Source organism: Protomyctophum bolini, assembly GCF_963924005.1.
Source record: "Protomyctophum bolini genome assembly, chromosome: 16".
Classification (NCBI taxonomy): domain Eukaryota; kingdom Metazoa; phylum Chordata; class Actinopteri; order Myctophiformes; family Myctophidae; genus Protomyctophum; species Protomyctophum bolini.
The window spans coordinates 24843337-24857021 of NC_137877.1; the positions used below are offsets into that span (position 1 = coordinate 24843337).

The window sequence follows — 13685 nt, forward strand, 5'->3', positions numbered from 1 at the left end:
GGAAAAGTGATGTTTTTCTGACTCTTTCCACAATAAACGTCATTTAGGTCAGAACATGGCAGTATACATTACATAGCATGGTGTTGGTTCATTCATGCACTTACTGCAGTAGTTTTGCTGCAGCTTCACATACCGTATATTTTGCAAGCAATAATGAACGTGGGTCAAACTCAACAGCAAGGTAAAGTGTGGATAGTGTTTATCAACGGGGCTAGATTTGTAACAGTTGGATGGGGTTTGTACATGTGGACGCATGTCTGGAGAGGCTACTAAAGCCTACTGTAATTTATACTCTTTGAGTGACATGATATGACCATGATATGACCATGATACTGACCATGATACTATCATGATACTGTTGAAAGATGGGAAGATGGAGACCACACACCATATATGGTACAAATACGACTTATATATTTGTTAATTGTTAGTCTTAACATGCGATTACAATTTGGGGTTCAACAAAGAAAAACAAAACAAAAAAACATTCTGGTGAAAAAGTTAAAAAGATGTCTATTTTTGGGGGTTGTTGAATGTTTCAATATGGCATTTTTGTAATATTAGGGCCCTCCCATTGATACTCATTGTCAGAAGACTCCTGAGATCATGTGACCTTAGGTGAAAACCCATTTTTCTGCCACGATCAGCGCAAGCACACCTGAACTTCCATGCGCAGCCAAAAGCCACTGTCTGCCGGCGTCTCTTCCTTGGTTTTTAGCCAGGGCGTCTGGTGTAGGGGAAAGGAACTGGTTGGAATAACATGTTCCCCCGTCAGGTGATAAGAAGCGGCGCGTGCTCACGTGCATTGAAGGAAGCATGAGCTCAGTTCCGGGCTCTCCCCAGGTTGACAGGGGGAGAGTAGCGCCCAGGATTACTGTTTGAAATTTTTGAAAAATGGGTTACAAAAATCATTAAATATATATTTTTTTTAAATAATGTTTTTCCACTTTTTTCCACTTCAACTTCTACCTCTGCTGCTCCTTTCTCAGGCGTGCACAAGTGTATTGCCTCCTCGTGGCGAGGGCCGTCAGCACGCTGCAGAGGGCCAGGCAGGGAAAGGAGGCGCACGCCAGCAGGAGTCTTCCCTCTCCGTGTTCCCTCACCAGAGACGACCTGCGGGATGTGAAGTCCTGGAACAAGGCTTCCTGCTGGACCAGTGTGCATAGGGACAGGAGCACATGGAAGAGCTGGTGGCCGTGACCAATGATGTCACACTGGCCTGGGCAGAAGCACTCAGGTATGGGATACGAGAAGAAAAAGAAGGCAAGCATGAACAGCATCACCTGTTGGTTGAGAGAGAGAGAGAGAGAGAGAGAGAGGGAGAGATGAGATGGAAAGGTGAAAGAATATTTCTTAATCTTAAGCGCTAAAACCCTAAACTTTAATGTTGACGTGCAATGTTTCAATGGTGACATGCAATGTTTAAATTCAGCCCCTCCCTATCCTATGGAGTAAAGATGAGAAATTATTAATGCAATGTTTTAGAAGAGATACTTTTACATTCTGGTAGAATCTAAAGCAACAACAGCATCAAATGGTTACAAGAAATTTAAGAAAACACAAACTCTATCAAAATGGGCAGATTTTTACAGCCCAAAAGGCCCCAAATCCATAATTGGCTTTCATTGAGTTGAATGATTGACAGCTGACATGGCACGCCTGCTAGCCCCGGGCCCAGAGCCTATGAAGGCTCTGCTCTGCGGGACCTAAGGCCCGCCTCGGGCCGTGAGGTCACTGGATTTTGACCATTCACAGGTGTGGTGGTGTTTATGATGGGAAGGAACGGCAGGTGGTGGAACTATTTTAAAATGAATTAAGTTTATTATTTACTAATTCAATCCGTTTTGTCCCGTGTCCATGGAGGGGAAAATGAAGACGGTGTCATCATATAGGCTACATTATGGATATAAACAAAACGCTAAATCGTACGTTTTGTGGGTTTGAAATTCTTGCTTGGGGCAGATGCAGCCAGACACCGCTTGGACCCACAGACTGAAAGGTATTGTGGATTTGCTTCATTTATCTCACAAACATGAACTTTAATCACATTGGAAGTGGCTCGAGCTCTGTGTTGGGAAGAGAGAGAGCGAGAGAGAGAGAGAGAGAGAGAGAGAGAGAGAGAGAGGTATATCTGTCTGAACAGGGTCATTAAGTTGCTGTTATATGTTTGTTAATTTATTTTCATTGTTACTGCATTGCTTGTTGTTTGTTATTGTTGGGATGTTTGTTGTTGTCTCTGTGTGCGCAGAGAGTTGTTGTCTCTGTGTGTGCAATGTTGACTTTTGTTTTGTTGTATGTATGCTTTGGCAATGTAGAACATATTTATCATGCCAATAAAGCCTATTGAAATGGAGAGTAGAGAGAGGTATATCTGTCTGAACAGGGTCATTAAGTTGCTGTTATGTTTACGTTTGTTAATTTATTTTCTTTGTTACTGTATTGCTTGTTGTTCGTTATTGTTGGGATGTTTGTTGTTGTCTCTGTGTGCGCAGAGAGTTGTTGTCTCTGTGTGCAATGTTGACTTTTGTTTTGTTGTAGCCCTGATACATGACTAGTTTTGTTGTATGTTAGCCCCACAAGCAGAACCCAAATGTAAAGTTTCTGACACTTTTACGACTTTACCCATTGGGTCCTGGTTCACGCTGGGCTGCCACCAGTTATGCACACACAAATACAATGTAAACACGTAAGGAGAAAGATTCTGCGCGGTTTTACGATGTTTTTTCCTGTGTTGGCTTACGAATGTGCGAACTATAAGTACCTTACATACCTCTGAGAAAATCTCCTGTCTCGCGGAAGCCGTTAAGTATTTTTAATCTATGTTTGATTAAAAATGTCGCTTCTTCCTACCTTGTTTATTGACACCTCATTGTACCGCCTATCTGGCTAGCTAGTGGTGCTATAGCTATGACGTAGCCGGCACAAGCCAACCGCACATCGGGAGGCGGTACGATAAACGGTAAATAAACAAGAGGAAATCAAAGCGACATTTTTAATCAAACATGGATTAAAAATACTTAACGGCTTCCGCGACACAGGAGATATTCTCAGAGGTATGTCAGGTACTTATAGTTCGCACATTCGGAAACCATAACAGGAAAAAACGTAGTAATACCGCACAGACCGACTAAACGAGGAGTTTGTTTAGGTCCGCGTTCCAACAATCGCATTAGAAAATGTTGTAATGTCCAGGAACCCTACGCAAAGCTAGGTCCAATCAAAAAAGCTTTCGGAGGGTTCCGAGAGGGGCTAGTTGTATGTATGCTTTGGCAATGTAGAACATATTTATCATGCCAATAAAGCCGAGAGAGAGAGAGTGCGCGCAATAGTGTGTGCGTGTGCGTGCTGGAGTGAGTGTGGAACTATGGTGGCCCTCTCCATCTTCAAAGTTGCCCACCCCTGCTCCATAGGATCAAAATGCATTCATTTTCTACCTACACAATGACATGAAAGGAAACAGTGGCACCTGCAGGCCATGCAGTGGAAGTGCAGGGTTACTGTTCCAGCTCCTGGTGGCCAGGCGGTGAGCCACGGGGCTAATGTCCAGGAGGTATGCTAGGCCTGTGGGCACGATCTGGCACAGCTTACGCCGCAGGGGGTACGAACGCCGGTAACGCAGCTTAGCGAAACAACAGCTGGCACAGGAGAGCCATGCCAATAGGGCTGCTGCAGGAAGGAAAACCTGGGAGAGGAGGAGGTCATATCACAGCATGGTAGAGTATTGTTGATATGAATTAATTCACATGATTATATAGTTTTTGGAAATAAAAACGTCTGGGTTTCCAAGGCTACCTCTCCTACTCCGCTGTGCCTCCAGGCAGGGTCTGAGCTGTACAAGTAGAGGGCAAGGGCACATCCATACTGGTACACAGCCACTCCCACATAGTCCAGGAAGAATAGGGAGTAGTGGGTCAGCTCTGAATGAGACTGGAACAGGTGAGCCGCAGAACTGGAACATGAAGCTGTATTAGGGGCTGTGTTCACTGAGGCATTGTTATTTTTCTCCTGAGTGAGTGCATGCTTACAATTGCATTCAATGGGAGCATCGCATATACCCTATGCTGATAATAACAGCAGCACAGACCTGGACTGGCCACTGAATGTGCCAGACATGTCCAGTGGGCCGACCCGTAGTAGTAATGAAAAAATAGTTTTCATTATTTTCAGTGCAGTTGTCTGTTGGTTGTGTATAATTTGTGTTGTTCTGTAAAAGTGGTGGTATTAAGGGCTTTTGAATTTCAAGTATTTGTATCGGTAGTTGTGGTGGGCCAGTCTGGGCCACATTCTGCGAAAATGCCTGGGCCGAATTTTTGTCTCAGTCCAGCTCTGCAGCAGCACAATGGGGCGCCAAGCATCTATTCTGCTTTGCGCATTCACGTGACGTAAATCACGTCACATTTTTACCTGAAACATCCAATTTAGAAACAACTGGCATTCATAATCTGCCACACAAACTTAATGGTCTCTGCATGTTTCATGTATCCTTTGTTATCCTTTTGTCAAGAACAGCAAGGAAGAAGAATTTACGTTTAGTTTTTTTAATCACCATCCCATTTATGGGTTATGCATCCATCCATCCATGCATCCTTTATCCATGTTGTACCTGCAGTAGCCATGCTTCACTGCACTTCAACCTGTTCTAGTTCTACACACGTTCTCCATTTACCAAATGTTCACATTTCAAATATAAAGTGCGCACCCCAGGGCCATGGAGGTTACATACCCTTACGTGCAGTAACTGAGGTTGCCCTCTAGTCTCAACTCTCAATCTCTAATATTATCGTTTTACGTCCCCACGGCGCCCCTGTGTCTGAGTGGACTGGCATCACCTGTAGCCTACTTGCCTGGCAGGAACAATCTCTAGGAACAACTGTTTGTGCAGCCACAAAATGCATTTGAAAAGTGGGATGCAAATTGGGTTAGTATACAGCCCAACAACGCTTTGTTCCCACTCAATTTAAGCAGTGTCGTTACTTCCACTGTAATGTTGAATCACTATAATTTGTGCAGGACGTCATGTTCGCCTTATGTGTAATGCTGCTTAAGCCGACTGCTTTTAAAAATCAGACCCGTCTGGAGTGGTACTGTACTGTACTGTACTGTACTGTACTCCCTAGCCTGTGTGTGTCTGTGTCTGCGTGTTAGGCTGTGCAACAGTGGCACTTGGTGGTGAACAAACGCTATTTTCGTGTTCGGACACAGCCAGGGACAGACCCAGCCACACACATAGCTGTGGTTGCAACACTCACCACTCAAAAAATAAATGAAAATGCTTATACTTATACGTATATTCTCTTCATTTTCTTCAGTTTTTTGCATTGTAACTACGAGCTGTGCGACCTCTCCTTCCTTTTCAAGTTTTGTCTCCCATGTTCAGCACCTCCCCACTATTGGTGTGCGCTCCTATACCTCTTTGTTCGTTCATATTCTCTTCATTAGCATTTTTCAGTTTTTAAGTGTTGTTTTTTGAGTGGTGCAACCACTCCAAGGTACAGCAATGTCCGTCCATGTGACTATGTTTAGAGTACCAGTAGGGGCAAAAGTGGCCCTGTTGTACCAGAAACAGATAGAGAGAGATAGTGTTGCACTGTTGCCTGCTAATTACAGAGAGAGAGAGAGAGAGAGAGAGAGAGAGGCAGGGGGAGAGGGGAGTTGCACCACTCAGTTCACACAGGTGTGATTTTTTTTTATACCTGCAGCTAAGGTAGGTCAGTGAGGAGAGGACATATAGCACCAGGGGTAGAGATGCAGGGTCCAGGGAGAGACCCTGACCCTCTGGAGCCTGCAGTCTCACTCCCAGGATGCCCTGCAGAGGAGAGGGAAGTGTAACAATTAAAAACATACTCAATCTATTCAATGAAGGCTGTACATTGGATTTATTGTGCAGAGAAAGGGTAATTGTAATGACCAAACCACACCAATGCAACTAGTCAGAAGTTCGCAACTCCTTTCAACAAAACAGATATGTTTGGTTTGGCTGCAGCTCAAAGTGAACTTTACTCATGGGTATCTAGTTTGTCACTGTCGAAAATCTGCAAAAGATGTTTATATTATCTCTGGAATGGAAAGTCCAATCCACTCAGTTCAAAGCTTGTTGGATGCACTTTGAGGACATGTTCGGGGGGTCCTCCAGCAACTCCCGAGGCCCTAGGCAGACGTGTAGCTCGCATATACAGCTGGCCGGCACTGTGGTTGCTTGCAACTACATGCAACTAACTACTCCCCATCGTTTGGATGCAAGGAGTTGCATGATGTGGTTTGGGCTTAAGACTGCTAACCTCAACATGGAATGTTAATAGACACACACACACACACACATGCGCGCGCACACGCACTGACACGCACACACACATTGAACCATAATCGAAGCACATACTGGAACAAATTCACTGTACCCCGCCGCGAAACACAGTGAAGATGCAGAACCTCAGCGCGATGCACACCCCAGCCAGCAGGTGGCTCCACACGTTCACCGTCTCGTTGTGCATTTGCAGGAGGCTGAGAGCGTAGCAGCGCCATGGCAGGCCAGCAGGCCGATAGCCAGACAGGATATAGGGCTCCCGAAACAGAGGCGGAACATCTGTGTCCCTGACAGTGTGAGGCAGGGAGGGGAGGACACGTCTGAGGAGGCCACCCAGGGGGGACGGACAGGAGAGAGACACCATGGTGGCAGAGAGACAGCCTCGCAGTAGTGGTGTAGGGTAAGGCAGGGACACTCAAATAGCAGAACCTGTGGGCCACATTAGCAAAATGGCAAGGGGTCAGGGGCCAGTTGATAAAATGACAACTTTAATACAATCTCGAAATAACTGGAGCGAACACGTATATTCTCGGTATCATCTTTTTTCTCCCTACATTACCTATTCGCTACAATATATTTCTGTTTCAGTTATTAGTACAGTAGATAGATATCAACAGGATATTTTTATATAGTTTGAGGACCCTTTTTGAGGGGCGTTAGCACCTCCTATGCCCAGCTTTGTGCTACTGTGTGACGTCTGTGTGCCAAATTTGAAATGATTAGATTGGCTGAGCACGGAATGCGATGTATGATGATCTATGACGAAAAGTGTGATTTTTTTTTGAGGGGTGTTAGCCCCTCCTATATTTTGTCCTCACACGTCTCAAACAATATTTGCCAAATATGATGTAAATCTTGTCCCTACACGTCTCATATTTGCCATTGACAATGAAAGGAGAAATAGGTCAAATTTGTACGATGACAAGAGCGCCCCTCACTTCACACGGGTGTGATTTTTTCTTTTCATTAAATTATCAACTGACATTTCAGTACTTTCAGATTGTAAAATTGGTTGAGAAAAGTGGTTGAGTCCCTCGTCATATTTGTCACAGACCAGGCAGGGCAATGTTGATGATGTATTGATCCTGAGAGTTGATTTAACAAAGAGAGGATACAAAATAAGTGTAACCGTATGCTTCGTTCAGACCAAGGAAGCTGAACTAAGAAGCTGCTTCGTATTCTTATTTCAATGTAATCTCTATGCAAACCAGCTTTTTATTTTCGAAAATAAAAAGTGTGCTTTTTTCCCCAGCCTTTTCTGGTCTGAATGAAGCTTTAGGGTCCCATTGATTACATTTGTACATTCTCACAGGATACATGAACAATGATGATCTTAGTCAGTACGGCTACCAAGCAACTAGTCCAAACGGATATAAACCAGTTAATCTTCCTCTCACTGTTTCTTCTGTCTGACTTGGTTGTTTACGGCCTTGAGAACTGCAACTGCAGCATCACAGCTCTGTAAGTGATGTATGATTCATCATGCAATTCACTGTTGAATTCAAGAGTGCAGCAATCCATTTTAGGTTTGTTTGTTTATGGCATTTAATTGTGTTAGGGACAAGATGACAAAATTTGCCTTCATTATGAAGGCAAATTTTGTCATCTTGTCATCTTGCAGACCCTCAAAAATAATCAAAAATAATCAACATATATCACAAAACCTGGTTCCGATTTTGTTTTTTGTACGTCAACTGTTGGTTTGACTCACAAATCTGCATCCAAAAATGGGTTTTGTGATGTTGGTAGTGAAAAACAATGTGTTCTCCAATTTATGAAGTTCAGTAGCCTAAATAAAGAAACTCACCTGGAATATTCTCCCTCTCCAAGCTACAGTTCATTCTATAGTTCTAGTTTCCAGCCAAGGTTCCCAATACTCCGGTTTGTCTCACTCTGTGTGTCCATGATGTTTTTCTGTGACATGCTGTCCAAGCAAGGGCTGTTTTTGTCTGAGGGAATGAGTCCTCGCAGCCTCCAAAGTCATTCTGTATCAAGTCACATGCTGACACACACACACACACACACACACACACACACACACACACACACACACACACACACACACACACACACACACACACACACACACACACTATGCTCTTTTTCTTGGCCTATTGGATTTATTTCAGCACATTTCGGACTCTCCCCATCGTAATGAATGCAATAAACTGTTCGTTATTCTCCCCTCCCCTCTGCGTGCTCAACGTGAGGATTAGTTATCATGAGACGTTCCTCACAGCACAACTCTGATGCCACTATAATCTCCACAAGAACACCATTCTTTCAAATTCTATTGTTATGTTCTCTTGTATTTTCTTAATTTTTCTACTATTATACTATATTATTACTTGCGCAAGCAGAGCGCGCAAGTAACCGTTTGATGCGTATGGACCGTGCCAGCGTATGACGTAATGACTACTTGTGCTTGATATGGCAGTGGTGTCAGATTACATACATGTATACATAGGGGTATTACCTTTAATCCTCCCGACACTAAAACATAGTGTCATTACGTCAGCATCGAAAACCAATTACACCCTGGCATTGGGTCCTTTAATCCTCATCTTTATTAGGTCATCATTGAGAGCTAGTTATACCAGTTATACCCTGACGTCATATGCTGCTACGATACATACACATCAAACGGGGCATACGCAAAGTAATATACCGCTATATTACATACATATACATAGAGGCATTTCCTTTAATCCACCCGACACTGATCGACATACATGTCACCATCGTATTTGCGCGCTCTGCTTGCGCACTAGTAGGCAGTATTTACTGTATGGCCTACTTGTGTGCAACAAGCAAGTAGGCACTCGACAGAGTGCAGTTCTAGTTCTCTTCTGCTCTGCATTTTATCCTGTTAAAGGACAAATAATGCACGCGTGCACACTGCACACAACCAGAAATCTGAAGTGTTTTTTTTTAAATACATAGGACTAGGACAAATAGGACTACTGTTTTGTATTTTGTCATTTGTATTTGGCTGTGATAGAAAATGAGATGTAATTTGTATCAATATACTTTCAGATCTTGTATTTTCTGTATTTAAATACATAGCATACACCATACATGTGTCTCGTTTTATTCTCAAAATGACACATTTTAAACTTTTACACAGGTTTATACTGTGGAAGAAATAAATATGACTTGCTTAACCACCCACTTCATATCACTTTGCCTCAACTAGTGAATGAATTAAGCCTTGCGGAAATGTCCTTTACAGATAGTTTACTTTTGAAATAACTATATTACTGCATAATCTACATGGTCAGACAAGCCTAATATCCTGGTACAGCCATTGGGAGAAAGAAAGAGAAAATGTGACTATACTGTATGTGTATGCGATACTGGTGTCAATATCCTGATCAACATCCTCGTCAGTATCCTGGTGTCAGAATTTCGACCTTGCTTATAAGGTGGCCTAATGTCTTGAAGTGAAAGAAGGGAATCCTACTGTAGCTACAAAATACTACTTATTTAGATTGGCCCACCAGTTTTGAAGTTAATTAAAATGTTTCGTAACTTAGCTTTAATCATGTATTTTGTACTTTGAATAATTTATTTGACTGAGCCTTCCTGTTATTTGACTTTACTCTAACTCTTACTGTAACTAATTGAGAGCTTGCTCAAAAAATAATTTCACCTACTCTTGACACCTGTAATTGTGTGATGTCACAATAAAGCTGATTCTGAACATGCAAATCAGTGAGGTTACTCACTAATTCCCAGCACTGTTGAGTGCTTGAGTGCTTCACAATGGATAAAAGAGCAAGTTAACATGTGCATAAAACACAAAATAAAAAGGAAACAAAATATAACAAAACAACTGCAATGAACCAAAGCAATTACATGTTGACACATTGGTTTGTGATCATGCACTTTGCACAAATGATGGAACAACATACATTTTCAAAGGTCAGAAAAGGAAGACTTTCTGAGCTCACGCCACAAGTAAGATAAGGTCCAACGTTCTAATTCTTTGCGTACTCGTAAGCTGACAGCAGTTACTTTTGTGTGAAGGGAAACGTTAGCTCATAGCCTCGAGAGTGTGTGGCTCAATGTGTGTTTTTTGTTTTGTCTTTTCATATTAAGTCGTTAAGCTCTGCCTCCACGGCAGCAGCCATCTCATCCGTTTCCGAGCAGCTGCCTTCCTCCTCTTCGTTGGAGTCCTTAGATGACTCGTCCTCAGAGTAGTCCACCTTCTTTTCCTCCTTTGCTTCGCCATGCTTTCGCTTGTGTCCCCTCTGTACACTACCTGTCGGCCTGTCCTCGTTCACCTGCGTAGGGACCTCCTCACCGCCCGGTGCCTGCAGAACGGGTCTTCGTCTTGCACTCTGTGCGGTGCCCTGGTGCTGCTTCTCTTCATTCTCCTTTTCATCCCTCACTTTTGTCTTCCATGGGCCCTGACTCTCGCCGTCGCTGCTCTCCTCACCGAGGATGTCGTCCACCTCTCTATCCATACTGTCCAGATCGTCTTTACAGAGTATGTAGAGGGGCATGATCACCGATGTGATGGGTTGCTGTTTACTGCGCACAGGTCCTGGCTGCTTGCAGTCTTGGCCTGGCACTGCTATCTCTTCCTGTTGACCCCTTTTTTGAGTTCCCCTGAGAGAAGGTTGCTTTCTACAACCATGGAGTGAGACAGACCCTGTCAGCTGGGGGAAAGACAGAGGCCGTGAGGCCTGTGGACACCTTCGGATCAGCTTAGTTCCTCTGTATTTGTCTGTATTTGATGTCAACACAGCACAAGTTAAAGATGCTTGGCTGTTTCTCTGTGGCATCTTGTAGTCCTCCTTTAGGGAATACAGCTGCTCCTCTACCTTTTCCCAGCGTTCCATACAGCTCCACAGCCAATCAGGATTGACCACATGGAGGTGCTTGCAGCCTTGTGCCTGACGGACCTTCTCAGTGCCAGCTCTTGCAGCGATGAGATGCGTTGTTCCTCCTGGCTCTTTAGAGTCGAGTACCAGATTATTACCAATCTTGGCCCCCAGTGCCTTGGCGTGGTAGCACTCCCGTGTCTGTTCCATTGGGTAGTTGGTGGGGTACAGGCCACTAAAAACTATTGTTGTTCCCTTGAGTGTTTGTCTTCTAAGCTGTGGCACAATCTTGCGGATGTCGGGCATCGTGCCAGACTCCTTCTCAAGGTAGGCCTCGTAGTGGCGGTAGTACTCCTTATGGATCCTCACCAGCACTTCCTCTAGATGGATGAGGTACTCGTCCCGGTCATTGTCACTGTCGTCCAGGTTGTTGGCCTCGTCCAGGTTGCTGGTGTTGAGGCACTGCGCAGAAGAGTTTGCCCAATCCTGGGACGCCACTGTCACCGACGTTATGCTGCTCTCATCTTCCTTTCTATCTGAACCCATGTTCACCTGTGTTTCTCTCGACACCATCCCAGTTTCAGTCATTGGCCCTCTAGTCTGGGCCTGCTCGCCCCCCTCCTCAATCCCTGGGGCATGTGTCTGTTCATTCACTGAGCAATCCTCTCTCCTTCCATTATTGTGGTCCTTCCCCTTTTTCCAGAGACCGGTATCCTGCTCCTCCGCTGTGCCATCTGCAGGGCCGCTTGGCACATCAATAGCTTTCCTGACCATCTGATCTTCTCGTGTCCCCACCGGAGCATTGATGTCACCTGTGCCCTGGAAGTATATGTATTTCTTCACAGTTATGAGGTTTGGTGCAAACTTCCACACGTCCTCTCGGTCGTCAATTATACAGACCATTGAATCCCCGCAAGGGAAAAGGTTCCTAAGATTCCCCGTCTTGGAGAAAGGATCGATGCACTCATCTCTGGATAGGATCCGATTGGAGAAGAGCTTCTTTTCAGGATCCAGGAAACCCGAAATGGTGTGTGCATAAAGGTGGCTTCCAAATGTGAACACGTGCAGCTCATAGAGTTTGGCGATTTTCTCCAGGAATTCCTTGCAGTGCGGGCGAAGCCGTGTGTGCAGCTTGGGCTCTCCTCGCCCAACCTGGAAGTGGAGAATCCCCTTATTGGACATGTGCTGACAGTGCTGGTCAGTGGTGTGGATGAGTGTCTGGTCCAGATCTACCATTAAGACGAGTTTTTTGTCCCTTTGCAGTCTCCGTTGGTCATCCCTGCCAAGCTGCTCTGCTTGCTCCGAGCTGATCATCAACTCGGGGACACTGTGCACCATGGAGATTTCTGCCGTGGAGATAGGTGCTTGCCGTCTCCCATTTCTGCTCTCGAGCTGGGTCAGGTCCTGGCCACATTCAGCACACAAACCCTTCATTACTGTTGGGTGGTTGCATTCATCTATTCTGACAATGACACTCCCAGCCGATATGACCTGTCCGTGTTGACAGCAGAGCTCCCTCACCACTCCAGCACGGTCCGACTTCACCTTCTTCTCCGAAGGCAGACAGTTTAAATGATCCGTAGCGGTGACCTGAGCCTCCCTCTTTACCGGTGATATGGGGATGCAGAGCGCCAAAACTGAATCCATATTCACCAGAGACCCGGGTTTCACCTTCCACTCCACCAGGCGCAGAGGGGGAGCTGAGGTCGGTGAGCAAACGTCTGCCACCTGCTGCACCACTATGGTGGTGTCAGGGACCTGGCCCTCATTCACAGCACCGCTGGTCCCACCCGAACCAGAGTCTGCGGCATCCTCCATCAGGTTCTATGTACTGCAATTATATCTTCTGAATTTCCTTAACCATTTACTTGAAATGAAACATTTAAATAAAACGCAATGTATGTGAAACCTATATGCCTACATGTCATGAGGATTAACGAGAAACGTGCTGTTGGTTGTGGAGAGTAATCAATGCTTATATACTGCTGACTGTTCTTGACGTCATTCACAAGTTGACTTGCCTCTCCTTATGGTGCCTACATTGTAGTAAGGATCATCCCTCTCGGTAGTAGGCGCTCACTCCAGACCTGGTGACGACACTGGGGACACACTTGCTTGGGGTGGAGGATGTTAAGTAGTGATGAGTAAACAGCTGCTGATGTTGGCAGTGAGGCTCGGCTGGCTGGCTGTTGGTCAAAAACAAAATCTCTTTTCGACTGGTGTCACAGTTCCAACCTCATATTGTGTTTGGCTGAGAGGCATTGCCAATGTCTCCAAATATAGAAATATACATCTTGTTTAGCTTACCTGTATCCTAATAACGGTTTCTCAAACATAAAATGCTGACTTGCTCATGATCCCATTAGTGTAAATTAAATTAAATTGTAAACCCAACATGACATCAATAACACCTAGAAAATATAAAAAACTAAACGAAGGAAGACACTGTGGATGTAAAACACAACTATTTAATGCCTTTAATGTGCACTCTTTTATAGGCATTCAACAGGCAAAATTTGGCATAAATGCAGCATGCAGATCACTTTGCAATACAT

General features: G+C 44.6%; 2 protein-coding genes across 2 annotated transcripts; both read right to left on the reverse strand.

Moving 5' to 3' along the window:
- Nucleotides 1–965: 965 nt before the first annotated feature.
- LOC308330877 (membrane progestin receptor beta-like) lies at nucleotides 966–8199 on the reverse strand (the record flags this gene model as incomplete). The annotated part of the gene is made up of 6 exons (XM_080785951.1): nucleotides 8109–8199; nucleotides 6396–6730; nucleotides 5694–5806; nucleotides 3793–3949; nucleotides 3467–3682; nucleotides 966–1283 (listed from the first exon to the last, which is right to left on the reverse strand). The coding sequence occupies exons 2-6, from the start codon at nucleotides 6663–6665 to the stop codon at nucleotides 966–968; spliced, it is 1074 nt and encodes a 357-aa protein (XP_080642077.1). The 5' UTR covers nucleotides 6666–6730; nucleotides 8109–8199.
- Nucleotides 8200–10392: 2193 nt separating this feature from the next.
- Nucleotides 10393–12948, reverse strand: LOC308330878 (RNA polymerase II subunit A C-terminal domain phosphatase-like; the record flags this gene model as incomplete). Its single annotated transcript, XM_080785952.1, has 1 exon — nucleotides 10393–12948. The coding sequence occupies one exon, from the start codon at nucleotides 12946–12948 to the stop codon at nucleotides 10393–10395; it is 2556 nt and encodes an 851-aa protein (XP_080642078.1).
- Between the last annotated feature and the right edge of the window lie 737 nt (nucleotides 12949–13685).